The 27,426-nt window shown below is 45.8% G+C and overlaps 4 protein-coding genes across 4 annotated transcripts; 2 read left to right on the forward strand and 2 right to left on the reverse strand.

Moving 5' to 3' along the window:
- Positions 1–19: 19 nt before the first annotated feature.
- Positions 20–18,000, reverse strand: LOC135814863 (translational activator of cytochrome c oxidase 1-like). Its single transcript, XM_065328058.1, has 7 exons — positions 17,711–18,000; positions 13,196–13,308; positions 11,807–11,934; positions 10,382–10,428; positions 1,887–1,924; positions 1,521–1,598; positions 20–862 (listed from the first exon to the last, which is right to left on the reverse strand). Exons 1-7 carry the CDS (start codon positions 17,901–17,903, stop codon positions 650–652), a joined length of 810 nt encoding a protein of 269 aa, XP_065184130.1. The 5' UTR covers positions 17,904–18,000; the 3' UTR covers positions 20–649.
- On the forward strand, positions 4,307–6,533 carry LOC135814862 (uncharacterized). The gene has a single exon (XM_065328056.1). It carries the CDS (start codon positions 4,634–4,636, stop codon positions 5,882–5,884), a length of 1,251 nt encoding a protein of 416 aa, XP_065184128.1. The 5' UTR covers positions 4,307–4,633; the 3' UTR covers positions 5,885–6,533.
- LOC135814861 (uncharacterized) lies at positions 7,617–9,590 on the forward strand. The gene has a single exon (XM_065328055.1). The coding sequence runs from the start codon at positions 7,772–7,774 to the stop codon at positions 9,023–9,025; it is 1,254 nt and encodes a 417-aa protein (XP_065184127.1). The 5' UTR covers positions 7,617–7,771; the 3' UTR covers positions 9,026–9,590.
- Positions 18,001–19,323: 1,323 nt separating the features above from the next.
- Positions 19,324–27,402, reverse strand: LOC135814864 (NAD-dependent protein deacetylase sirtuin-7-like). The gene is made up of 10 exons (XM_065328059.1): positions 27,155–27,402; positions 26,438–26,460; positions 25,968–26,015; positions 25,022–25,094; positions 24,528–24,626; positions 24,102–24,338; positions 23,521–23,601; positions 23,042–23,081; positions 21,695–21,761; positions 19,324–20,132 (listed from the first exon to the last, which is right to left on the reverse strand). Exons 1-10 carry the CDS (start codon positions 27,311–27,313, stop codon positions 19,886–19,888), a joined length of 1,074 nt encoding a protein of 357 aa, XP_065184131.1. The 5' UTR covers positions 27,314–27,402; the 3' UTR covers positions 19,324–19,885.
- Between the last annotated feature and the right edge of the window lie 24 nt (positions 27,403–27,426).

The following is a 27,426-nucleotide window of genomic DNA, read 5'->3' on the forward strand; positions in this document are numbered from 1 at the left end:
ATCAGAAACACAAGTCCGCCGCTGTGTTTTAAACTACTCAAAGAGGTACTCTTTGGTCAAAAACCATCCAGGGATCTACAAAAGTAACTAAATTTGACAAATATGATAGGGAAAACATTGCTGCATTCTCCATGACCAGAGCACTATCAACCAGGCAAGACCATCACTCATCAGAGGGAGCGAGCGAGAGAGAGAGAGAGAGAGAGAGAGAGAGAGAGAGAGAGAGAGAGAGAGAGAGAGAGAGAGAGAGAGAGAGAGAGTGGGCATTGTCTCCGTGGGCTGTCTCACTGCTGGTGGCTGGAGTGCATCATAAGTTGAAGAGCGGGATTGCGAGTAGAGCAAAACTAAGTTGACAGCGGGGCACGGATTGGTGTTGCAATGAAGACTCGTGCTGACACAACGTCACTGCCGCAACATTCAAATACAGTGTATGTTCTTTATCATAAATAGGGCCAGTGTATGTTGCTGGCAAGTTGCACCACAGCTGGACCAAGCAATACCAACTAACAGCGCGTATCACTCCGGACGCCGACAACACGATAGCTTCCAATAGCAACGCACACATAGTCTATGCCTTTCGCGCACTAGGATACATGGCAATCGGTCACTGTGTGACTAGTGCGTCACATCACTCATGTTGTTGCCCTCCTTAGCTGTGGCCAGCAACGGTGGTGAAGTAGGAACGGATGTTTGGATGGCTATCTAGCGCTTCAAAGAGCTCTTCCACTTGCTCTTCATCCTTCTCGGCAATTTCAACAGGCTCATTCTTAGGTAGGTAGGCTGCTTCCACCCCATTGTACTCCACCTTCATTTCATCCAGTGCCAGCTTCACTGGATGTGCTTCTTTGTCCCCGCAAATCAGCTGAGGGATAAAAAAAAAAAACAAGCAGGTAGAGAGGGCAAAACACAACCATGAGATGTCAGAACAAGACGACGCACTCCTGCCTGGCATGACCACACACACACACACGTTGTGCAGCAAAAGCGAAACTTTATATGCAACCAGGCAAGAACATTATGTTTCACCCGAGGCTATGGCTTTCGAAGGATCTCCAAAAACAGTATCTTCTGTGGGTGAAGTAGGCTTGAGTTGAAAGCAACAGTGCACTTTAGCATGTGCTCCTGTGGAGGAAAACGTGTGTATATGTACATCTGATACAACCCAAGTGCATGTTTTACCCGCATTTGCACAAAATGCACCGTACCCAGTACAGGCAGGATAATGGAAACCAACAAGGCTCCACCTATGCACAGTTCCATGCCCGAGTTGGACTCTGGACACATGCAGTAGTACCCAACATGCATTGTATGAGCACTATTGTAGGAAAAAGTAGACTTGCTAGACTATCAGGTACAGCTAGACAGGAGTGATGACCTTAGCCGTCAAAATATCAAGCCAGTATAATTTCAAACACATCGAAGCAATACATAAAGTAGATATGTGCATGTGTATGTGTGTGTGTGTGTGGGGGGGGGGGGGGATTGAACAGCAAATTGTGATCCAAAGTGTCATGGCTCACCTCAATCACTGGATTGCCTTCAAGATCAGTTCTTTCTCTCCAATCCTCTGCACCGCATTCAATTGCCATATCATCGAGCTGCGAAAGAGAGATGGAGAGAGAGAGAGAGAGAGAGAGAGAGAGAGAGAGAGAGAGAGAGAGAGAGAGAGAGAGAGAGAGAGCACAGGCATTACGGTGACAATAGTGCGTGCCACGAGTACATCGAAATGAGATTCGTGACACTGTCTAGCCTTTTCCTTGACAGTCTACTGGAGCTGCACACTCCGGCTTCCATGTGCTCCTGATAACAGCCATACACATTACAAAATCAGATAGAAAAATATTCCAGGCAACAGAGAACCCAAACACTGACTAAAAGTGACTTACATCGGGCAAACCATCAACCTTTGGTACCACGACCAAACCTGTAGGAAACACAGGAAAGCAATGCACAGGACGTACGGCACACTTAGCTATCGATCACTGTAGAGCAATAGGAAAGCAATACCAGAATAGAGTACGTACACACTTCCAGTGTTCATGTGGGTCTCCCCTTTGGTAGAGGGGAGCGGGATTTAGAAAAAATCTTCGAAAGAGGACTCAATTGGCTATCGAACCGCCTGGCGGCTGGCAACCCCTACATCTCCAACCTATGGGTGGACTTGAAAATAGGACCCCACTTACGGGCTCACCATACCGCAGTAGGTGGGCACGCCCGCACGCATACACACGAACGGGCGCGCGCGCGCGCACACACACACACACACACACACACACACACCTACACCCCCCCCCCCCCCCACACACACACACACCAAACAATTCCTCATAGAATAGTAGAGCAAGCACAGGAGATGAGAGGTTGCCACGATTCTGATGTAACTCTAAGTTTCACACGACGAATCATTGGTCATTAGTCAAGGTTTTAATGGTGACTTTCTGACCATAACCACTTGGTCAGAAGCGTCTCGGTACGAGCTGTGCGAATCATACTTTGTTCTACCGTAACTTCTACGGAAGTACAAGTACAATGTACTATTACTTTATCATTTTGGTCATCTTTTGTATTTTCATGACATAATTATAATGGTTTATTTATGACAATAATTTTGCCCGTACAAAAAACGGAAGTACAATGTGCAATGGTATAATGCACATAAACAGTGGTGTGCATGTCACTAACCAATGGACCGCTCAGTATATTTTGCAATGCTGAGTTTCACGCACTGTGAACGCATGTGTCACTACTAGGGGTGAAACGATTACAGTCAAAATAATAACGACTGCGGATATAATGACAATTCGCGAATAACGACAGAATTTCCATGCCCAGAGCAAAGTCCTATCTACCTGTATGCATAATGAGACTTCGGGTATAAGGACACTTCGCGAATAACAACGCTTTTCTGATGCCCCGCCGAGTGCCGTTACACGCAGAGTTGACTGTATACTGAATACTCGAAATAGAAATCGTTGCAAGTTAGCGAATCGATTATTCGAAAAGTTTCGATTACTTGATTACCGGTATGCATACACATGATTATACACGTATGATTGTAGATCGACCAATGTGCGAGAAAAAATTCTCTTCTCCACAGGATCAATTTTAAAATTCTGAATCTTCGCATTTTTCAGCTTCTAATACTGCTTTTATCTGTGGAAGAAATAATCGAAAAATAACCGATAACGGATCAATAAAGGTGCTGTAAGACATGGTATTATAACGAGTCGCAAATTTAACGATTGTCCAAAATTCATAGGTTAACGAGAAGATAATTATGTTAACGATCTTGCAGTATTCCGGCATATCCACACACAACATATATGAAGCAGTACGGCCTGACCGGATCTTATTATAACGAAGAAATGCCATCAGCTAAAACGTTAGATTTGCTTCCTCGTTATATATATATTATGTCTTACAGTAATAGGTTATTTTGGTAGTCAAAAAGTGTAATCGTTTCACCCCATGGGACGCACCACTCACTGAGCTCACGAGACTGAGCTGAGTGAGCTTCATAGGGCTTGAAAGTGCTACGTCACAACATAGCAACAATTTCAAAAATTCAAAAACTGGATCCACTTGGATCCAGTTTTTGTATGGATCCAAGCACATTTCAAGCCGTCTTACTCACAGCAAGGTGATGTAGCCAGTGAAACTGACTGATTTGGCTACTGGGGGCGGGGTTACAACTGGTGGCGAAGTAAAAGTCACCCCTGCATACGACATGAGTGGGTTGCTATGCACCCACATACTGAGGCAATTGCAAAGTCACACCTCAGTGGATCCAAAATAGAAATCTGATGTCAACTTACTACTCCCTGGCCGTTTTTGACGTCATCACTTTCAAGCCCTATTCAGTGAGCTGAACGAACCACGGGCCTGCATGCGCATACTGTAAATATACAAATTTTCGGCAGCTATTTAATTTCGGCTATATTCGGCACCGACCCAAAACGCCTAAATAATTAATTAAAACGCCGATGAAATTTTTCACAGCATCTGTCGCACTATACCATGCCCTCTACCATGTCTACCCCACGCCGAAAATAAATCGCCGCCGAAATGTCAAAAATCGTGAAGTGCCGAAATTTTGCAGCGCCAAAATTTTGTATTATTTACAGTATAATAATATATGCTGCAGTGTATGTAGTGTAGCTCCAGCTAGGATGATGTCGTAATCGTATGATAATATATGACGTATCCCAAGACCGAAAATATAATAATAAAAACGAGCATTTTCATTGATCGTGAAAAGAAAGAAGATGACGACGACTTTCGCCAAGCAAATGACTGTACATGTACATGTATAACATGTACATGTAGGTGCATCTTGGCATTTTTTCAAGCTTCATGCAATCCAACCAACCTCCAACGAACTTCGTTGTGGATGTCTCGCTGAACTTCAGAATCAGAACTTGCGGCAATCGACGTTGAGATTGTTGGATGTTGACATTACGAGTTATACATGCAGAAAACGACTACTATAGGCTATTAGCTTGTTTGTTGCTTGTCAACGGAGTATTCATAGAGTACATGTGGTGATAGCAAGAGTGATAGCATGGACTCTTGGTGATAGTGAAGGTGAGGAGAAAAGAAATAAGTAGAAACACTACAGGTTCAGGGAACAACTATGCTTCGACTCCGAATGGTTGGTCGAGCACTTGCAAACACATCGAGAACGTGGCAAAGGACAGTCGCAACGAGTTTTAATGTGAGCGATGAACCTGCAGAACTCAAAATATTTCGACAATCTCTCCGTAAGTTTGTGGACAACGAAGTAATGCCAAATGTGAACGAATGGGAAGAAGCAGGAGCTTGTCCGAAATTACTGCAACGTAGAGCAGCAGAAATAGGAGTACTGGGCATTGGCATGCCAGAGCAATATGGGGGTGTCGGTGGCTTAGATGTCAGATGGCACACTGTTGTGCTGGAGGAGATGTGTCGTGCTGGTTCATTGGGCTTGCTGGAAAGTCTCTTGGTACATTTCATTGCACTGCCACCACTACTAGCTGCAGCAGACAGAGGAGACGGGCAACTGGAGGTACTACGAAAACGAATCATCCCACCGATCATGTCCGGTGAAAAGCGGGCATGTCTGGCAGTGACCGAGCCATCTGGCGGCTCAGATGTGGCAAACCTGCGTACAAAAGCTCATGTTGACGGCGACCATTACGTCATCAACGGCGAAAAGACATTCATCACGGGTGGTACTCGAGCTGATTTCTTAACGGTTGCGGTCAGAACGGGTGGCGAGGGCGAGAATGGTGTGTCGCTGGTAGTCGTAGACGGCGATACGCCAGGCTTACAACGAACACGCTTACCCACTACGGGATGGTGGCCTTCTGATACGTCACATTTAACATTCACTGATTGCCGAGTTCCTCGCAATAACCTTGTTGGCGAGGAAGGTCAAGGGTTTCCATTGATAATGCACAACTTCAACATGGAACGGTTTAACTTAGCAGTTGCTGCAGTGTGTCTAGGAGAAGTGTGCCTAGAAGAAGCTGAATCATGGGCACGACAACGCTACACGTTTGGTCAACCATTGCTAAGCCGTTCTGTTATTCAACACCGCCTGGTCGACATGCGCACTGCAATTACCTCTTGCCGTGCCTGGATGACGCTAGTGGCTGAACAGATGTCTCAGGGACATACGGACGTTGCCAGCATTTGTATGCTGAAAAACCACAGCAGTGCAACACTACGTGATGTTGTTGATGGTGCTGTTCATGTTCTTGGAGGTGCGTCATACATTCGTGGATGCAAAACAGAGCGTATCTTCCGCGACATGAATGTGCTAGCTATTGGTGGAGGTTCCAGTGAAATCATGAAGGAGTTGGCATTCCGTCAACTTGAGAGAAGTGGCCAGATTGCAAAGTAAGGAGATGTATACCCTTGTGATAGGGACACTACCTAAAAAATATTCATAAAATTTCCATTTTCTTGCAGTTCAGAGCATACTGTGATCAATATTTTAATTCTTTTTTAAATCTTCTTTACGTGAACGTTCTTGAACTTTATTTATTTACTCCTGTCACCGTTGGTACATACTGAGGCATTTTTGGAAAGGCTACTGAGATTGATAACATATCTAGTATCTACACACCCCATAAATAGGCAGTGTGTCGGACCTAATTTTTAGTATACCAATCCCATGTTTTGAAAATCCATTCGTTGATGACGCATGCTTGTGTTTTCTCACTCGCTACAATGGGCATTACAGTATCACTGAGAGGTTGAAATCATTCTATTGTATTGTAGTCTCAGTTACTTGAAGTGACTTCTTCTAAGTGCCGTGCTCTGTGTTCATTTAGAGTGCATTGACCAAGCAGGGCCCATGGGATTCATGATCCATGATGAGTCATTAGACTCATTACACGCCATTGCACTGTAGTACTAGAACAGTAGATATCTGCTATAATTTGTCCTTGTTGATTTTCACTCAAACATGATCTCGGTTCGACAGTTTGTAGTACAGTGTAAGAGGTCTTCGGATGCAGAAATCCTCCTTTTACAAGTGCGTACATGTACTTGTATCTGTGAATTTTGTCTGCTGCGGTCGAATGGAGTTCATCGCGGTATGAAAAAGTCTCCAGTTTTTTTCTACGAACAGTTCGCGTACATGTATGATGATGATTGCAGCATGTGTCTTCCTGCACTGACAAAATGACAGGCACAATCATTGTGACCAGATCATGTGATCGTGCGAGACGTCTAGAACTGCTAAATAAAAAAGATACCACCACACAGGATCAGAATTGAAAAATTGATATGCCAGCCTTTTTAGGCTGTGTTTACATGAGAATTTTCAACCTGGGTTGAAAGTCTGTACGATGGAAAAAATACTAGTAGGTGGGTGTTTACATGAAGACAGTTGACCCGGGTCAAATACTGATATGCCGCCAAAAATCCACTTCTAGAGTCCTGTATGGTCACGCGAAACCTTTCGCGCGAAATTTGCATATGCAGTGCTGTTCAAACCTGGCGCGAGATACGCACAGAATTCTGAGATACGCACAGAAGTACGATTTCTCGCCCCGAGTTGATTGCTCCCCTTGGGCACGGGGCGAAATTTCCACCCGGGTCAAGCGCAATTCGTCATGTAAATGCGCCATTCATTTTGTGTAAAAGGCGGGTTGAAACCTCTCATGTAAACACATAACAGCTATAGTCTTCTTTCGTTTTTTTGTTCTGTAGTGTATTGAGTCTATTGACTATTGTTACTGTAGCCAGGAACATGTGTACCAAGTAACACTGCAGATGTCAACATTGACAACAATGACATCTACTACATTTTTGTAGACGAACGGTAGAGTTCTCAACAACTTGTCAAGCATTGAGCTTTACTGGCGTACTAGTACGTATCTAATATTGACTGAGTACGAGGTCAATATTAGATTTATCACGACTAACCAAAGCATGTGTTCAATCGCTAAAAAGGAGTCAAATAAGCGGTCAATATAGCCCTAAAGGAGTCAAATATGCAGGAATATTTGACTGCTTAGGTATGGCAAAAATCTATGTGAGTCAATACCATGAATACTAAGGCTATTAAAGGGAGTGATAAATCTAGATCTGCACGTCAGATCAGATGCTGAACTAACATCATTCACTGACAGTACTAGTAGTCTACTGTGTATAAACTCGACGAAAATAACTGGACCGATATCCGAAAGACAGCTAGCAGCTAGGCCGGCTCGAGCTTTCATCGGTGGGTTACTGAGTTACTTGAAGAAATCTATGAACGGATCGAGATCCACCACTCACAATGCTACGGCTTTTGCAGGGTGGCCGACGCGTGCCAGAACTGACGAGACAATGTCAATGGCAGAGGACCATAGCCACTCGGTTCGATCGTGAAGAACCGGTCGAGCTGAAAATGTTTCGCGAATCTGTTCGTCGTTTCACTGAAAAAGAAATCACGCCCTATGCCAACGCCTGGGAAGAGGCTGGTGAATACCCGGTCTCACTTCAGACGAAAGCCGCTGAGATTGGTCTGTACGGTATCGGCTTGCCAGACGAATACGGTGGCATTGGTGATTCGGATGCTAGATGGCAAGTTGCACTGCTGGAAGAGCTGTGCCGTGCTGGATCTCTGGGTCTGATTGAGAGTCTGCTAATCCACACCATAGCTGTGCCTCCGCTGCTTGCCGCATCAGATAGAGGAGATGGCCAGCTGGAGGCGCTCCGAGAGCGTGTTATTCCACCTGTGCTGCGAGGTGAGAAGCGTGCATGTCTAGGGGTAACCGAGCCATCTGGTGGTTCAGATGTCGCAAATCTGCGTACAAAAGCTCATGTTGACGGCGATCATTACATCATCAACGGCGAAAAGACATTCATCACGGGTGGTACTCGAGCTGATTTCTTAACGGTTGCGGTCAGAACGGGTGGTGAGGGCAAGAATGGTGTGTCACTGATAGTCGTAGACGGCGATACGCCAGGCTTACAACGAACACGCTTGCCCACTACTGGATGGTGGCCTTCTGATACGTCACATTTAACATTTACTGATTGCCGAGTTCCTCGCAGTAATCTTGTTGGCGAGGAAGGTCAAGGGTTTCCATTGATAATGCACAACTTCAACTTGGAACGGTTCGTTATTGCCGTCACTGCAATATGCCTGGGAGAGGAGTGCCTGGAAGAAGCTGAATCATGGGCACGACAACGCTACACGTTTGGTCAACCATTGCTAAGCCGTTCTGTTATTCAACACCGCCTGGTCGACATGCGCACTGCACTTACCTCTTGCCGTGCCTGGATGACGCTAGTGGCTGAACAGATGTCACAGGGACATACGGACGTTGCCAGCATTTGTATGCTGAAAAACCACAGCAGTGCAACACTACGTGATGTTGTTGATGGTGCTGTTCATGTTCTTGGAGGTGCGTCATACATTCGTGGATGCAAAACAGAGCGTATCTTCCGTGACATGAATGTGCTAGCTATTGGCGGAGGTTCCAGTGAAATCATGAAGGAGTTGGCATTTCGTCAACTTGAGAGGAACGGGAGCATTGCTAAGTAGGTAACAGAACAAGTACAGTGGAGAGCGGATATAACGACCTTGAACATAACGACAGATTGAGTTTAGCGACACAATTCTGTTGCCCAAGTTGTTTAGTAAGTCCTTTGTGAAGATCGGGTTTAGTGACAGATCGAATATAGTGACATTTTGTTCTCTCCCGAAGGAGTGTCGTTATATCCAATCTCCGCTGTAGTAGTGGTTTCGCCTTTCAATACGTGCAATACTCTACTACACTGATTGACAAGCAGCTCTCATTGAAAGAAAATAATTATATTATTTAGATGTACATATGGGTGATGATCAAATGAGACGGAGATAACATTGGCACTGCTAAGGTGTTTCGTGCGTTGATTTCTACATGCATCTGTCCAATTTTGAAAGTATATTCATATTCCTAATAGCTATTGCGGATTTATTAGCCGGATGCGTTTTCCAAACACCATTGTATAGCCGGTGGTAACACGAATGAGTGAACTTTACTATGGAAAACGTATGAACTCACTTTGATTTTTTCTGTATAAGCAGTGAATGCCTGATCACACTGGCATGGCACACCTTCAGCACACAGGAGCAGCCAGCCCTGAACGCTGCCCTGCAGCAGCTGTGCAATGCCCCCCCCCCCCCCCATACACACCATCCCAGCCAATGTGCTGTACCGGTATGACTGTGCATATCTTGGCAACACACTGAATTTTCTGAGGGGGGGGGGGGGGGGGAGACGTAAATATCCTAGGTGGATACGTACTCAAGTAGCAACATGGTTCAGTTTCATCAAGAGTACATGAAACCCAGAGTGTACAGCCCGGAGGGGTTGCTGTCTGCATTGGGCGTCTGCCGCGGAGAAATGCCGGGACCACATCAATTTAGTGATGTAGTACGTACAAGCAGGATTCAAGCAGGTCTCTTTTTGCACAACTGCAGCTCAGTTGTAAGCACTATGTCACTTCACGCCGCTTATCTGCATCAAGCATGATGCAATCCAGGAATTTCGCCTTGACCGACTAATACAGAAAAAGTTTACAGCTGCACACTCTGGGTTTTCAAATGGAGTAATGCTTGAAGCGTATGCAGCACACACCTGCCTTATTGGACAGCTGGAAAACGGTCAAAAACGTGTTCATGTGCATAACACCACGCTGGTACTGCCATGGTTGCAGCATGTCACGTGACAATCACATACATGTACTGTTAAAGGCAATATTCGCATGCGGGAGACAGAGAGATTGGCACTTGAATGACAGTACGTGTACCCAGCTATGCATATGAAGTATGTATGTAACAAAAGCAGAAGCAGCACGGTGCACAAGTCTACAGACCTCACTCAACAAATCAGAAATGTTCCTACACACCACTTACTTTTCTTGTTGAATGCGTAGAGTGCCGATCCCTGGGTAATCTCAACGCTTCATTTAAACACAAACAAAGAGAAACAACAGCAACAGGAGCAATTACGACGACTATAATACCGATGATAGTGCCAGCGGCAACATTTGCAAAAGGTGACTTTGGTGTCACGCCAAACACTTCATATCGTAACATAACACTAGGATACAGCAAACGCAGTCAAAAGGAGCAACACAATCCCACCGCATTGGACGGAGCACACTGAAAAACCACACAATTCTTTTGACGCCATTCAAAAACGATCTCCGGATTTGCGTTGGTCAGCGATGCAAAAATGTTGACGACTTCTGGCTGTCAAAACCAGCAAGTGACTGTACATACTACATTTATGTGCATGCATATATTATACATGTAAATTATGTTTGCAAATAACAGCTTCAAAAATTAACGAATATTTAAATAATTTAATTTGTTGAATCGCTAAATGCTAATGTTCGTTAATAGTGAGTTTCTGCTACACGGAACTACGTACCAAACTCCGTGTCAACTGTAGTGACGTTTGACACGGATTTTTCTACAAGTTGCGCCGCTTCTGCTGTGCGTAGCATGCTCGAACTTTCCGCCACATGCACTCTGTGCGCTCAGTTTTCACAAGGAGACCAGTTCGTGTGAAGGGTGCTTCGCACGGAAAACGGTGTGAAAAAAATCCGTGTGAAACTTGATCTTGAACCGCGACGAGGTTTCCATACGTACTATGGTACGGTTTACCATGTAGCAGAAACTCACTAATGCAAGTTGGTCTTACAATACTAGCAAGAGTACATAACCTCCAGAGTGCGCAACGCCTGATCCAGCTCTGCATAGGGTCTTGGTAGAGCGTAATCGGATCTTTGCGTCATAATACCGTACAGATCTGAGGGGGGCCCAGGGAGTCGCAGGGACTGTCTGATCAAACACTTGATACTAGTAGTGCCCCGCACTTTGGATGCACTATTTCAGGCTCAAGATCCAGAGCACATGCCACACTCTGCACATGAAAGTATTGTTCCAAATGTACGAGTGTATGTAAATAGCATGGTCCAGATCTGGGGGTAAAAATGGGGACAGGGTGGGGTGGCCGTTAGCATCGGTAGTATACTCAGGCAAAGACGGTAATGCGGTGTGCAAACGTGCGTTGCAAATACTGCTATCCTGTGTGACGGTGTCACGAACAGTACATATTACTGGGAATGCGTGATGCGTGAGGTGATCGGTCAACAACATGGCTCACATCTTACTTTCATGGATTATTCATGTCCTGTGTAAACGCAAGAAAGCAGAAGGGAGCCCCTAGATATTTTGCGGATCGAGAACGGGAAAGTGGCGGTGGGTCGTTGTGTAAACGCAGCCTAACAATAGGATATTGAATTATTGATTAAACGACATATCATCCCGTACCATGTGTTTTTCAGGCTTCTTGTTAAGTGCTTGTAACAAGAGGCAGGCGGGTCTCTAGATGGCACAACTAGAATAAGCTGAAATCCCAACGGAGAGCGACCTTCAACTAGTAAGTCTACCGCTGGCGTCTATAGGGCAAAGAAAAGAAGACAGAGCAACATTGTATGTGTGTGTGTGTGTGTGTGTGTGTGTGTGTGTGTGTGTGTGTGTGTGTGTGTGTGTGTGTGTGTGTGTGTGTGTGTGTGTGTGTGTGTGTGTAGATGTGCTGTCATGTTGCAGCATTGTTGCCATCCACCATTGGTGTGTGTGTGTCGCGCGTGCGTGTGTGTGTGTGTGTGTGTGTGTGTGTGCCAGCTAGTTTGGTTGGTGGGTCCACTTATGCCGGATAGTGTTGGGTCTATTGCCAACGGGCTCGGCTGCTTGAAGGTGTAATGTTGTACCTACCACCTTTGTTGGTTTCAGGGTTCATATACTTTCTATTTGAAGTATACATACCTGTTAACCATGGACTACTTCTGGCTAGATTAACTCTTGTGTAATCATGGTGCTAGTGAAGCTTGTATCAGATCCACTCTGATTTAGCCACCCACACTAGTTAAGTAGCAAGTATTACCTTCACTGGGGGCAGGGGTAACTGCAGTTGGATCCCGGGACGGATACCCTGATGCCGTCAATCCTTTTTCTGCACCTTGTCCTCACCCACTTACTGAGGTGTGGTGAGCCCATAAGTGGGATCATTTTCAAGTCCACCCAGAGTTTTGGGGATTTCAGGGGGTGTCGGCCATTGGGCGGTTCAATAGCCAATTGAGTCATCTTTCCAAGATTTCTTTTAAGTCTCTCTCCCCTCTCCCGGGGAGACCCACGTGACCAGTTTTGGCAGTGAGCAACAAGTACAAGTGTGTGTGTGTGTGTGTTTGCGGTGCATAAGTGTCAGCTAGGCGATGACGACCAGCCACCGGCCCCTGCTCCTCTTGTTGTTCCGGGTGTAACTTGCACAACCTGCCAGCGTTTGTTTAAATCGGCTGCGGGTCTTAAGCGTCACCGTTGTGGAACCTGTCCAAAGCGCCCCACTATGGCTGAACGCCAGCATTTCAAGTTTCACTGCCAAGTTTGCCACAACCGACGGTTCCGGAGGCGGCAAGATCTGGATCGCCACTTGGAGCATTGCCTTCCTCCCCCCCCCCCCCCCCCCTAACCTCTCTGACAGTACCTCCCATTTGGGAGCGGCGTGGCCAATTTCTGGCAGCTGTCAATAGTAGTAGTAGTAGTAGTAGTGTGTGTGTGTGTGTGTGTGTGTGTGTGTGTGTGTGTGTGTGTGTGTGTGTGTGTGTGTGTGTGTGTGTGCATGTGTGCGTGCGTGTATGCAGGATAGACACATTGGGAAATTACCTCCACACATCGCTTGATTGCTCTGTCCATTACAGATTTATCCACTTTCATCTTAGCTCCACTTTCCATCACTTTCGCAAGCGAAAGGTTTAGCCTAGGGTCAGGCCCCCCGGCTGCACATCACCATCAGAAACAAATTACACAAAATAGGCATGAAACAAAAAAGTCCAATATCACATTACTGAAGACGCTTCTATCCTGCTTCCTAACTTTGACAAAAAGAAAAAAAAGAAAGAAGGAAAGAAAGAAGGGTCCTGCCCCCGATACCAAACAACGTCTGGTCCTTTGCATACTGACCAGTGACATTTTGCGGAATTTTTCACAGATTTGCGTATGCGATAAGGTGGCCTGAATATTCAGGCCCACAGATGCAGCTGATATGTATTTTCAAGTTAACTGAACTATAGCTTGTCCTGGAATACTCTTGAACATGTGCTATGCACCTATGTTTAGCCGACAAACATTGATAACGGATTAGTTGTACTGCAGCTTACAGCATATATGTTATACATAATTCCACCACTGTTTTAAATTTCTCAAATGCCATGCTGCTGCATAAGTTTCCATTCTGCACGAGTTCTCACGCTCGATCTGTACTGCAGACCATGCTTCACATTTCCGTAAAAAAATACGCACAAACACGGGGCGGTTGGCAGAACTGGCACCGAATGTCTGCATTATACAGGTTGTCAACCATGATGCTGGGACAATCAATTGTGAATCGAGAGTATCTCGCACTTGTATGCTTTTTAATTCCGTATGATTCACATGTGGAAGGTGCGTATGAAAATGAAAGCATACCAAACCATTCTCACGTGTAGGATAGGCAAGGCCAGCGCTACGGATGTGGTAGACAGGCTTTGCAGAAACATACTTCGAAGTACAGTCAAACCTCGTTAGGACGAACTTCAAGGGACCGAACAAGTTCGTTTGTCTTATTCGGAGTTCTTCTTACCCAGATCTGACAAAAATTGATATGCATACCTGACATGGATTATTTGTATGTGAAGGTGCATGTTGTGGCACATGTAGAGCATTCATAGCATAAGCCAGCAACAGGTAAGTACAATGTGTAATGAATTCATGACAGCATGTCCTCCGCCTTGTAACATGCTGTCAATTCGGTTCGCCCATACCCGAGGCCTAGACTATCGGAAAAAGCCACAGCCAGCGCAAGCAAATGGACTGAAAGTTCATACTAAGCGCTGATTTTGTTCTAATCACACTTGAAATTAGTTTGTCTTCACGAAAGTTCGCCCTACAGGAGTTCGTCGTAAATGAACAACGTTAACTTGATATGATGCCTGGCCAACCATAGGATTGGCCCTAATTCGTACTAATGGAAAGTTCGCCTTATCCAGTTCCCGTGAAAGCTTTCGAAGATTTCAGGAAGCAGTCACTCAAATAAGACCAATAGAGTCATGACTTACACAACGTGCTCTACATGCACATATATAAACAAAAGGCAATGGGCATGGCCATGCTACACAATAATTATGGTAACTACTAACTGGCATGTGCTAGAGCCCTACATACCGTAAAAGACCGTAAATAAGTCCGTGCAATGTACTTACTTTCGTATATAGTGGTCATACCCGTACTAACTTTCGGGGAGGTACATCATGTACTGACTTTCGAGCACGAATTAACTTTCGGACCCGACTCGTGTGTAGTGGAGAAGTCATTCTTCATGTAGATGTATATGCTACGTGCTCCATGTGAAAACCGTACCAGTACTTCTTTCGGGCAGTATGTTTATCAGGCTTCAACAGACAAAGTCAAAAGGATGAAGGGCGTATTTATTTCGGGCAGGTACTTATTAACGGACTTAACAGTAGGTTTACTGGCACCTAAAAGGCCGAGATTGCGCTGCACAATGTTCATTGCGGACATGCTTCAGTCATTCCGCTGGCCCCAAGAATGCGATGTGTGATCAAACAGGTGTACCTGGATGGTACTGAAAGCGCACAAAGCACGCCAGCGGGAATCAGCCAGAAGCTCGTGCCGTGCGAGCGTCCGGGTCAGACCACACAATGTATACACGCATGGTGTACAGTACATTGTGATTTCCTGGGTTATCTATCTACAGCGCTGGCCAGAGAAATCCAACCTCATGAATAAAGTAGCGCCGCGTTCGAGTACACAAGCCAGTATGTGTAGTGCTAGGGCTGCGTAGCGCCCGGCAACGCTATTCTATTCATGAGGTTGGATTTCTTTGGTCAGTACTGTACATGCATACCTCAGTGCAGTTCAGTGAAATCCGATCGCACGTGTCAATGGCATGATGCCGGCGGGCGCTGTGCAGCCCCAGCCACACCTGTGACCACTGAGCTGTGCACTGCTGATACAGCAGGGCACTAACGAACTTGATTTCATTGCGCGGCATTGCAGTTGAGAGTGCATACTTGGTGTACAAGTCACTGCAAGCATGCAGCACAATCGGCAGCATGCAGCACTAGCAGGGCTAGTGTAGCATGGCTACTTTGTGACAGGTAATTTGTATCACATAAATAGTACACCGTAGGAATGCATGGATAGCAGTGCGCATACTCGCACTGCCTTGTCTTCTTCTTCTTCTCCTTGTGAGACAATGAACGAATGATAACTACTTACGTAACAACAAGTATGTGCTTTGAGTGCTGAGAGTATACGAGTTACACTAGCAGCTGTACACTACAGTACTGTTGGGTAGCGCCGAAGAACGACCAGGCTAGAATTTCACCCAGCACAGCATACCAATGTATACGCGGTGACTCAGCTGTGCATGTACTGTAAGTCTGTAATGCATGAAAATATGAACAGGCTGGGCTACGAGGCTGACCCCCCCAGGTCTTCGGCGACCGACAGTGCTGCACGTTGAGTGTGGCTCGTCATGCCGGGCGGGTAAAAGCAAGAGCACATACTAGTACCTCGTGTGTAGCTTTAGTAGTGCCCAAACATTCTTACACCGAATAGTACCGAGAGCCCACTATGCATAAGGGGCAGAGAATGCAACTGCGATCACGTGTCAGTGCACGGCACGCTGCCTTCATTATGCAACTAAGAGTATACTTCGAAGTATAAGCTCCAAAGAGTGTGCACATGGGGTTTCCGACGGCGAAAACTCACATTACGTGTCCCAGGTACGTTTCGTACTATGTACAACGAAGGATGGAGTGCGCGCAATACGAATACCTGCCATGATCATCCATGGGGACTTGCATACACGCAGGAGTTTCTGTCAGGAGGTGCTCTTTTCATTAGGGAGGTTTCGCTCTACGTAATTACGTATGAAAATCCGTATGTCGTACGCGCCGGGGAGCGAGGGCAACTAACATACGTAAATCTCTCTACGGATTTCCGTAGGAAAGCTCTTTCCTACGTTGGGTCCTCCGTAGGACTTTTTGAAATAATTTTCGCATTTTCCGCATTTATCCATGGCAATATTCAAGCCGCGCGAAACACAAGGTACACACACCGTACACCACGTGCAAAATATAATGAAAAACGCGGTTTCGGTTCATGGTGCATACGGTGGGCGCATGCAGCCAACGCGTCTCCAAAGCAACAACGCATGTTTAGCAGTCGTGGAGAAATCACGTAGAGCGAAACCCAACAGCTCTGATTTTTACGTATAAAAATTCCGTGCAGTTCATACGTTATTTTCATACGTAATTCCGTAGAGCGAAACCTCCCTATTATTCCGCTGCTCGCTGAAAACGGCTTGGACACGTTCAAAGGGAACACTACGCGATGTGAGTTTTCGGCGTTGGCAAACCCCCACAGAAATGGCATCAGGAGTTGCACACTCTTGGGAGCTTATATTATTCTTGATGTAACTTGTATGCATCATGCCCTGCACATCATACACTCAAGCACCACTATCTCTCCCGAGCCCACCACACATGGTTTGCTTGATTCGCTCCAATCGCCGCACGGTTCGTACATTCTGAGTGCACAAACTTTGGTTCAGTCCGAAAATTAGTTTCCAACCAGAAGGAAAGTGTGGGTTTGGTCTTCCCCAATGCTCTGATTACTAGTATACTGTAAGACCAGTAGTGTTTCGAAGGAAAAGGTGTCAGCACCGACGCAATCCACACAGTCAGGGAAAGCCAATTTTGTAACCGAACGTACTGTTAACGAATTTAAAAAATTCGTTAACATTTGAAGTCATTGTAGAAAACGCCATGTACATGACAGTCATTTGCCGGTTTTGAGACGGAGTTCGTTAAAATTTCACCTCGCTAACCCACAAAAGGCAGCGGCGCGCCGCACTTCCTGCAATGCGGCTGTCCGCAGACTATCCCGTACTATATATGGCTGATGTGAGGTGTGAGAAAGAGCATAATTGCATACTCTTGGTAATGGACTCTTTATATCAGTACCATCAAAGTATAAGTGAACTTTTTTTAAATCACACATGGTACCCTACTCGAAGTATACTATCATGTATTGCCTAGCATGCCTCGTGATGCATGACTTTGTAACGACTTTGTAACAATAATGATCATGTAATTCATGTTCTATTACTCTCACCTTTGACGGCGCTCTCGACAGCAAAGATTATTTGAGTAACTACGATCCCATGCTTCTTATCAGCAACTGCCTTTGATTTGGCTATCTTCGACCATTTGTTGTGACCAGCAAATCTAACGAATACTGGGTTAGACGACTGGACTCGAGGGGCAAGCGCACAGGAGACGCTGCGCCTCAAACAAGATGCCAGCATGACTTTCAATCAACAGCCTGCGACGTTCCCACTTCTTACGAGCCTATTCCATGTGCCATAGACCAACCAATGGCAATGCTATTAGTAGGAGTACAATAGTGCCAGTAAAAATGTAACCGAAACTGAAAAACCTGCGTCGTTATTATTTCTGACGTGATGTGACGCGCAATTTCACGTCAAATTTGGCGTGAAACTCCAACTAATGTTACTTTCATCAAGAGTCCATAAAATGTTTATGCACTCTTGCTTTCATGCACTCTTGCTTTCATCAGGTTTATGTACTCTTGCTTTCATGCATAGAGAGGGAGAGAGGGAGAGAGGGGAAGAGGGAGAGAGGGAGAGAGGGAGAGAGGGGGAGAGAGAGAGAGAGGGGAAGAGGGAGAGAGGGAGAGAGGGAGAGAGAGAGAGAGAGAAAGAGAGAGAGAGAGAGAGAGAGAGAGAGAGAGAGAGAGAGAGAGAGAGAGAGAGAGAGAGAGAGAGAGAGAGAGAGAGAGAGAGAGAGAGAGAGAGAGAGAGTAGTACTCTGAGTAAGTAGTAGTAGTAGTCTACGACTCTCTATGTCCATACTTGTCAGAGAGTCGTGATACTAAACGATTTACAGTAGAGAGTGGTGTGGATCAGGGAGTCCCTGGCCCCGGATATGGTCTTGGAAAATCATTCTGTGAAAAAGAAAATTTAATAGGGGTCACCCGGGCTTCACTACTGTTCCAGTGGTTCAAACACCCAAAGCTCATACATGGATTTTGCCTGGCCGTGACTTCAATGTTTGAAACTCAATATCACAAGGAACGCATGATAAAGCCCCCCCCCCCCCCCCTCATGTATGATTTCACAGGCACCGGCATGCAACAGAGACTATTTTTACTTGAACCCAGTGGCAGTGAGTAGTACGGTATCAGTGAATATGTATTGTACTAGCGTTACTCGGTTGAACCCGAACCTGTGACCTGGGCACCTCGCCAGGTGACGACATGAAAGCAAACAACCTTGTGGTCAATAATTAGTAACTAGGAGTATGGTATGCGCAGGGCTCCCAGGTTTGAGACAGCTGAGAACCATGCTTGAATAACATACCAGTAACACCAATCACAGACTGGATTTCATTTGCCAATTGTGACAGTAATACAGTGTTCCAGTAGCGTATTCTAAAACATACTGTATAGCAGGAAATTTTCGGACAAAGCCGAATTTCGACCTTTCGACCGGATTTAATTTTCGTACAGTGCTGCATGCTAAGAACACGTGTTCGCAAGCAGTATGCATGTATAGTGTACATATTTTCTCGGTCATGAACAAATTTTAGTACGGAATTAATTTTAGTACAAAAGAGGCCGTGTACGAAATCGTACGAAAATAAATTCCGTCCGAAAACTTCCTGCTATACAGTATTCTGATTTAGACTTGGACAAAGAGCACCCGCTGTATTTCCTAAACCTTGAAACAGTCACTTCTTGGTGTCTTTGAGACAAAAACGACGTAACGCGACAAAGCGTCACGCTAAACCCAAGAAATTATAAAATGCAGTAGCCGATACAATCACCATCTATGCGTGCCACTCACACAAATAAAACATATCGTACACAGAATGCGAGTTCTGCAGTTGCAGAATATACCACCGACTTGCACTGCTAATGTTATAACGATAAACGGAAAACACTGTACTCCTATTTCAAGCAAGAATCAGCAACGCAGCAACTAAATAACTGCTGGCAGGACATTGTCCACACTCTGCACTACCAAATCCACTGCCCAGCATGAACTAAAAAAGCCCATCAGCCCAAGCTGAAAAGAGTAGAAATATTGATATAGGAGAAGGTGGCTACTCCTAACGTTGGAGCTCGATTTTCTTGCCGACTGACCGACACTTGACTTGTGTGTGTGTGTGTGTGTGTGCGTGCGTGCGTGCGCGCGCGTGTGTGTGTGTGCGCGCGCGCGTGCGTGCAATATAGAGTTCACGAAACATTGCCAGCTGCACCTCTGCGCTAAGGTGCTGAACGCTTTGACTTACGACGCCGTTTGCCGAAGGTTCTCGCAGCATAAGACCGCTTGTTCGCTGCCGTTGAATACCAATTGCGTGGTGGCTGTTTAACAACACTGGTAGCTGGTGTTGAGTGACTGGTTGCGCAAGTACACAGTCCTGTGCAAGTTTCACAAGAGATAGCTGGCTTGATGGTCGTTATATTCGGCCCAAGGATGTCTATTGCTGCGTTGAAGAAAGGATCGGCTATTCTGTTGCGATACGAAATCCAAACACAAAGAGGTATACAGTCAGCAGCAGTAGCAGTAATAGAACAAGAATAGAATAAGGCAGCTTTACTGTAGCATTGCATCCTTGTGGTGCATGGCTACTAAGCTGTCTCCAGGCTCAGTTCCTCCTAATAGCAAAGCCCTATGCTGAAGAAAAGAGTCTCAGTTGTTGCTTCAACACCCCCCAGATCCACATGAGAAGCGTGTGAACCATCACCACTGTCTTTTCACCTGACTGGACTGTTTTTCATATCTCATGTTCTGTAAAAGTGTCAGACTTTCTCAACTTCTGCCCATGTCCTGTGTGTGGATGCACGCATGCATGCATGTGTGTGTGTGTGTGTGTGTGTGTGTGTGTGTGTGTGTGTGTGTGTGTGTGTGTGTGTGTCTGTGTGTGTGTGTGTGTCTGTGTGCGCATGTGTGTGGTTGTGTGTGTGCGCATGCGTGTGTATGTGTATGCATGCATGCGTGCGTGTGACATGATTGATTTCCACTGTACGCAGCCAGTCTCTGATGTTTTATGTACCTTCTCAACAATAACTCAACTCGGCAATTTTCGCAGCACAGGAAAGTGCATACATGTATTCGAGTGTGAAGTAGAGTTCCCGACAATTGGTGGCGGGCAAAGGTGGATTAGTTTCATGGTTCAAAAAGGTATACTTAGCCCTCAAACAAATCATTTGTCCGCATGGATAATTTTTAGTCACGACATTCCACTGATGAATGTGACATGAAAATCGAGTTTGGAAAACTTTCACGACTTCGTTGTTGTGTGACGATGACAGCAGAATTTGTTCTCTCTATTGCTATTTTAAAATTGCTGTCTCCGCGTCGATTATTAGCCTTCAATAGAATACATTTCAAGGTTCTTATCAACGTCAGTCAGACTGACTTTTCCGCATGCATACAAACACCACCCCCGTCAAGGATCACGGTGCAGCTCCTTAGCGATGACAGGTGAGCAGATCAGACCCATGACAATGTGGTCAAAGACCAAAAAAACCCATTCAATGCATCCATTGTCTCCTCAATGCCAGCTCACGATTTCCCAAACGACCGTGGGCAAGAGTGCATAACCCCAGGAGTGTACAACTGTCTGCACAACCTCCATCTAGTGCTGCAATGGCAGAACTTCACATCACATGACATGGTTCAATAGGTTACGCTGGCAAACTGTGCAAAGTGACCGCAAGAGAGTTGAACCCGAAGCAGGGTTGCGTACAACCAAGAGTCCATAATCCCGGCCCAGCAGGGGATTATGGACTCTTGGTACAACTCTGTACCCTGTATCAATCAAGCACAGGGTCAAAATGATGTGTACGCGATGCGAAGTTCTGGTGTTGCAGACCCCATAGATAGTGGCACATTCTTGGGGGTTATGCAGTACTCTTGCCGTGGGCCATAGCACAGTCCAAAAATCGTTCCGCTGCCAAGGACTTGAACCACATGTGCCCGCTGTTTCTCTGTTGTGATCTAAGACCATCCCACTCTACCCGTCTGCTCAATATGAGAGATTTTCTGTGACTGAAAATAATCAAACCTACCTGTCATAGTGAGGTACATTCAGTGCCAGTTGCAGTGCAATGTGACCCATTACTTCATCACATGATCCTGTACAAAAGTATATGTCCCAGTAACACAGGAAAGATACAGTGAGATGACGCACCACCTGATCATGAGACAATCTGCTACCAGCAACTACCTGGTGCACCCCTAGTCTGAACGACCTCTTGCTTTCTTTGGAAAGCTAAAGTGTGCAGGCAGTACCCTGATTTCAAAGTCCATGGCAGGTCAGTCGCATGGTACTCAGGGTGAGTGGGGTGCTCGTTCGTGCCCGGTGTTACTTGCATCCACCGAGAATGACAACACGTGGTACATATACTATAGATATAGTCTTTATACTAATTATAAATAGGGTCACAGCGGTCTGTTACACTGGAGATGACAATAGATACGCGGGACGCCAAGCACCCATGTGACCGACTAAATCTCAGATAAATTGACAACATTAAAAAGGGAAAAAGGAAATACAGCAAGCCAGTATTGATATTACTGACTGTTTCGAACTGGCTCCAGACAAGACAAAAAGGCTGCTGCTTGTAGGAAAATGCACTGCGAGTAGGTAGTTGTACTTTGCAACTAACGGTATCGAATTGCCTTTTCCACCAGATTTCATTGACAGCTACATTTTAAGCACATGGTGACATGGATCCATCCATCGGTGACATGTGACCTGTACTTAAAATACAGTCAGACCTCCCTTATCCGGTCCTCTTTTATCCGGATCCCTCGCCATCCGGAAGAAAATAGCTGGTTACAGATTTACCGCATACGTGATGCATCCAACCTAACCAGTGTTCGATTATCCGGTTTCCTCGCCTATCCGGATATTTTTGTGGAAAACGGATGTGTGCGGCTAAGCTAGGTGTGACTGTATTCCCCGGTTTCACCATCATACATACAGTGTGGGTAGAATCTTACCCACACTGCCTGACTGTTGCAAACGGCCATCATCTGCCTCACAAACTACTCGATGCAAGAGATAAAACATTGAGCACTCAACAACAAATGGCATTGGGCAACTTGAGATGTCCAAGCAGGCGCGAAGCCTAAAAAGCTGCCCAATCCTTTCAGGCAGGGTGCGGACCCTTGTACAAGGCAACTTTCCTGCATTTATCGTACTTTCACCACGCAGGCGTACACGCGTACAAACTTTGCACGACTGCTTGCTGCCTTCGCGCATCCCCTTGCGCAACTGCGCAGGGTCAACGGTTACCTGTATGCTGCATGTAACATGTAGTCTGAATGCAGGCTTGAAAACATGTTGCCTTTTAGGTTTTATGTGATTTTGTACTGGATGTTCTATGCACGTAGTCTGTAGAGGGCCTTACTCTCGATTCGAAACATTGCCTGTTTGTCCTTGGAAGTAGCCTGTAGGAAAACATAACACCAAAGACGAGTCCTTTTCAATCATGACCCAATGCCCATCCATAATCCATAAGTGTACAAAACTGTTTGGGTTAGATGATAACCAAACATGCACACACACACACACACACACACACACACACACACACACACACACACACACACACACACACACACACACACACACACGCACACACACACACGCACACACACTAGCCAGTTGAACCGGAGATAAAGCCGACACCCGGACCAAGCGGCACTGCCATCACACACTGCACAAGCTCATCTTTGTGTGCTGATATCGCACGATCTAATGAGCATCCCATACGGCCATCGTATCTGGATGTAGCGCAATGCAGCAATGGGCACGGGAGCCTCAGAGACATAAATTGATGACGAACAAAATACAAAAAAACAACAACACTCTTATCCCATTCCCCACCTGCTGGTTGATAATGAGGACCTTTGGGCGCTTCTCCTTGGCACGGGCCATCATCCACAGGTCTTTGTAATGCCGTAGAACCTGTCAATAGAACAAAAACAGAAAATCTATGACCTGTCGGGGGATGCACATCATCGCAAGTTTGCAGATCTAAAAAAATGGACAAAGTATGAAGCGTGTAAGTTAGTCCACCCAGGAAAATAGCTGTAGCGGCAAGGTAAGATGCATCTGCAACAAAAGGAGGAGAACCTGAATTCAGGCCAGATATCAAAATCACACTGAACTTTTAAAAAAAATACTGGTATATGTACAACTACTCCTGAATTGGGACCCAACACAGCATTCAAATCTAACAAATCGGAAATAAAGGGTGTTACTGGTCTGGACTTGCAGAACATGTAGATGAACTTCAGATCTGGTGTACACACTTCCGGCAGACCTTTCTTTTGTGACCTTTGTTGTGATAAACCTTCCTCAAAACTGACTTTCATACATACTACTATGGGACACTGGACTAGTGTCACTAGGTCATCATGCATGCTCAAGACAGCAAGCACCACATGCAAGAACTACGGGCATACCTTCAGGCTTGAACCCAGTACAAGAATATGCGATGCACTGTGAGCATGTTCCAGTGCAGCGGCCCAGTTCAGTGGCCAAGCCAAGGATCCCCTCTCGCCGGGTAGTACGATAGTGTCATGTAGAGGACCGTAGCAGGCACTGCATGCACGACCAGTGGCATGCCGGTGACGTGCTGTTTTCCCAGTCACGTCGCATTCACGAATATATTGCGTTGGTGGCGAGCACTGCTTGCATACCTAGCGCAGTTGGGCATTAGACACACACGCATGCACGCACGTGCGCATGCACACACACACACACATGCACACACACAAACACACAGTAAGAACTGGTGCAGCTGCAGTTGAAATAACGCAGATATCACAGCACCGCACGAGGCGGTGTACACGGTAAAAAAAACACAAATGAAATGGTACAGCACTTACCTCTATATACATGTTGCCATGGATCTCAGATATTTGCTCCTGTACCACACCACTCCTGCGATGCAAGCCATCACAGTTCTGTGAGACAATGTGCTTCACCTACATGTACATTGTACACAGAAGACCAACACACCCAGCTCTAAACCGCTACTTGGTACTTGTAGATTGAAGCAAACTATAGACAGCTTGAGGATCACAGTGAAGACAGGGTCTCTTACAAGTTACAATGCACAGTTCATGCATGTCCTGTTCAAACAAGCTCCCTCGTCAGCTACTACACTTGAAAGAAAAGGTTGTACTTCGAAGTAACAGTTGGTGTGTAGTGGATGTGCAACAACATTTCATTATCAAAATTCCAACTCGAATACCTGTGCCAGTGAAAGAAGGAGCAACAGCTTGGCATTGACACTTCGCAGTAGGTGGGTGCAATAAGCAAGGCAACGCACGGCACAGGAAGAGATATCCACAACAAGCAAATGAAGCAAGGCACTCACCCTACCCGTCTTCAGCAGAGCAACAAGCACCATGTGTGTGAGAGTCGGGTTAGCAGCTGTCAAGTCACACGGGCTACAAGCGAGCACAAACCATCAACAACCACACACCCATGATTGATCAAAAAGACAGGCAGGGATTTGAACACACCGGGTCCCGGTGCTCAAGCCGAGTTACCGGGTGTATGAGCATGTATCTGACATGCTAACACACACGTGCACAGACCAGTTACACAAACGTGCACATGAATGCAGCAAATCAGCAACACCTCAGAGCTCATTAATCTTGGGTTTTCCACTTGCTTCCACAAGCCAATTTCCCCATTTAGAGAGCTGCATGAAAGATGGCCAACCCCTCCAAAGGCTTCTGCAGCCAGGAAAATTGTTAGTGGGATACACCAAAGTAAAGTAAGAGTGTCTATGTGTCATTTCTGATGTTGTTCAGATCGTCAAGGAAAGTGTCGCACCAGGGTATGACCAGATGCACTGCGGCAATATGATGGAGAGCGGCCAGACACTACAGGTTTTATCGAAAAACTAAACAGGGATCCGCCTGAACTGCTTCTCAACATTTCACTGGAAGCGCTTGGCCATCAAGATGATCCTCAGAGCGGAAGCTCATGGTCATCACACGCAGTTTAGTTACAGATGAAGAGATTTTGTGTGAAATCATGGAGTGGCCTGGCCACCATTTTATGCGAGCAGCAATAGACTACAGGGAACCATGAACATGGCTGAGGTCCTTTTACTAGTTTTAGCAGCTGGCAAATCAATTACACATACACACACACACACACACACACACACACACACACACACACACACACACACACACACACATGCACACACACACACACACACACACACACACACACACACACATGCACACATTCACTGCCCTACAAAAGAAAATACGTCCAATGATCTGCTTTGAGTTCAAAGTGCCTACCTGACTGCTTGGCCCTTGGCTGCAAGGGTATACACACCATTGGGACCTCTACACACAAATGCACACAACACCAAGATGTTATAGAGCAGCAATCCTGCAACCATTCACCACGTGCTATCCCATCCTGTACATGAGGGTTGGGTATTACATGTACTGTTAGGTATTCAAACTGCATGCCATGTGATTCAAACGCGCAATGAATAGTTTGTGTTCAATCAGCCCGACATCCATACACCAGTATACATGTATAGCATATATCACAACACATTCACAAGAAAGGCATGATTTCTAATAGTTTGGGTAGCAGCAACTATACACATGCCCCCTACCATACTACGTGACTTGCACATGCTGCATGTAGCCAGGCCAGTCTGATTGTATCATGAACTGACCAATTTATTTGCACCGCACAATGTGATGCAATAATAAAAACATACTCCAATGTGCCACAAACAGATCATTGTGCTCACCTGTAATCAGGAATAGCAGCTGCCTTTAGTAGCACAACATGCACATATACAGACACACAGAGACATACACATACCCACACATACATGCATGCACACACACACATACCCCCCCCCCCCCCACACACACACATGTCCACGCACACATACCACACACACATGTACACGCACACATGTACACATGCACACACACACACACACACACACACACACACACACACACACACACACACACACACACACACACACACATACACGCACACACACATGCACACACACACACACACACACACACACACACACATCACATTTCAGCGGCACTGGTCACTTTGTGAAACTGTGATCACTGCGATTCAGGTAAATCATGGTATCAGTCATCACCTATGTGACCGGACTCAGATGTCCACGGTGACCCATGCACATCCCACACGTTTGCGCCTAGGATAGTGGTCTTACCACAAACCAGGTGGTTGCTGAAACCAATTGTCCCACAAACCAGTTGGTCCTACAAGCCAGGTGGTTGCTGAAACCAGGCACTCTTAGTACTTACAGACCAGGTGGTTGCTGAAAGTAGGTGGTCTTTACAGATGAATTCCCCTGATTATTTAGATGATGGTCACGAGAAAACGTTCAGGCCAGGATGGTAGTTTATAATTATTGTTATGAGCTATGCATGATTCTTTTCAATGATATTCATTTTGTCAGTAAAACCTTACTCACCGTGCTTATTCCCGCTCCAGTGTACACTACTACATGAGGTGCACAGCGAAGTATATCCACAAGCTCACATACACTACTATCTGAGGACAAAGGAATGGCCTCGCTCGATTCTCTTTCATCCTCGACCTTCAAAGGGAGCTCAGTCGACAAGCTTGCCATGAGCGAAGCCACGCACAACCTCCATACCACTGATTTACTTCAGGAAACTTTCCTTACTTGTACTTCCAAAGCAGTGAATAGTTACAGCAGTAGAACCTGTTTACACCCAAACA

The sequence above is a fragment of the Sycon ciliatum genome, chromosome 4 (assembly GCF_964019385.1).
Source record: "Sycon ciliatum chromosome 4, ocSycCili1.1, whole genome shotgun sequence".
Lineage (NCBI taxonomy): Eukaryota > Metazoa > Porifera > Calcarea > Leucosolenida > Sycettidae > Sycon > Sycon ciliatum.

Coding starts and splice junctions, on each gene's coding strand:
- LOC135814864 (XM_065328059.1), bottom strand. CDS start 27,313: ATGGCAAGCTTGTCGACTGAGCTCCCTTTGAAGGTCGAGGATGAAAGA. Junction 24,339..24,527: donor ATGGCAACATGTATATAGAG/GTAAGTGCTGTA, acceptor CAACTGCGCTAG/GTATGCAAGCAGTGCTCGCC. Junction 23,602..24,101: donor TACTGGGTTCAAGCCTGAAG/GTATGCCCGTAG, acceptor TTCTATTGACAG/GTTCTACGGCATTACAAAGA.
- LOC135814863 (XM_065328058.1), bottom strand. CDS start 17,903: ATGCTGGCATCTTGTTTGAGGCGCAGCGTCTCCTGTGCGCTTGCCCCT. Junction 11,935..13,195: donor CAATCAAGCGATGTGTGGAG/GTAATTTCCCAA, acceptor TTTGCCCTATAG/ACGCCAGCGGTAGACTTACT. Junction 10,429..11,806: donor AGAAGCCTGAAAAACACATG/GTACGGGATGAT, acceptor GTTTAAATGAAG/CGTTGAGATTACCCAGGGAT.
- LOC135814861 (XM_065328055.1), top strand. CDS start 7,772: ATGCTACGGCTTTTGCAGGGTGGCCGACGCGTGCCAGAACTGACGAGA.
- LOC135814862 (XM_065328056.1), top strand. CDS start 4,634: ATGCTTCGACTCCGAATGGTTGGTCGAGCACTTGCAAACACATCGAGA.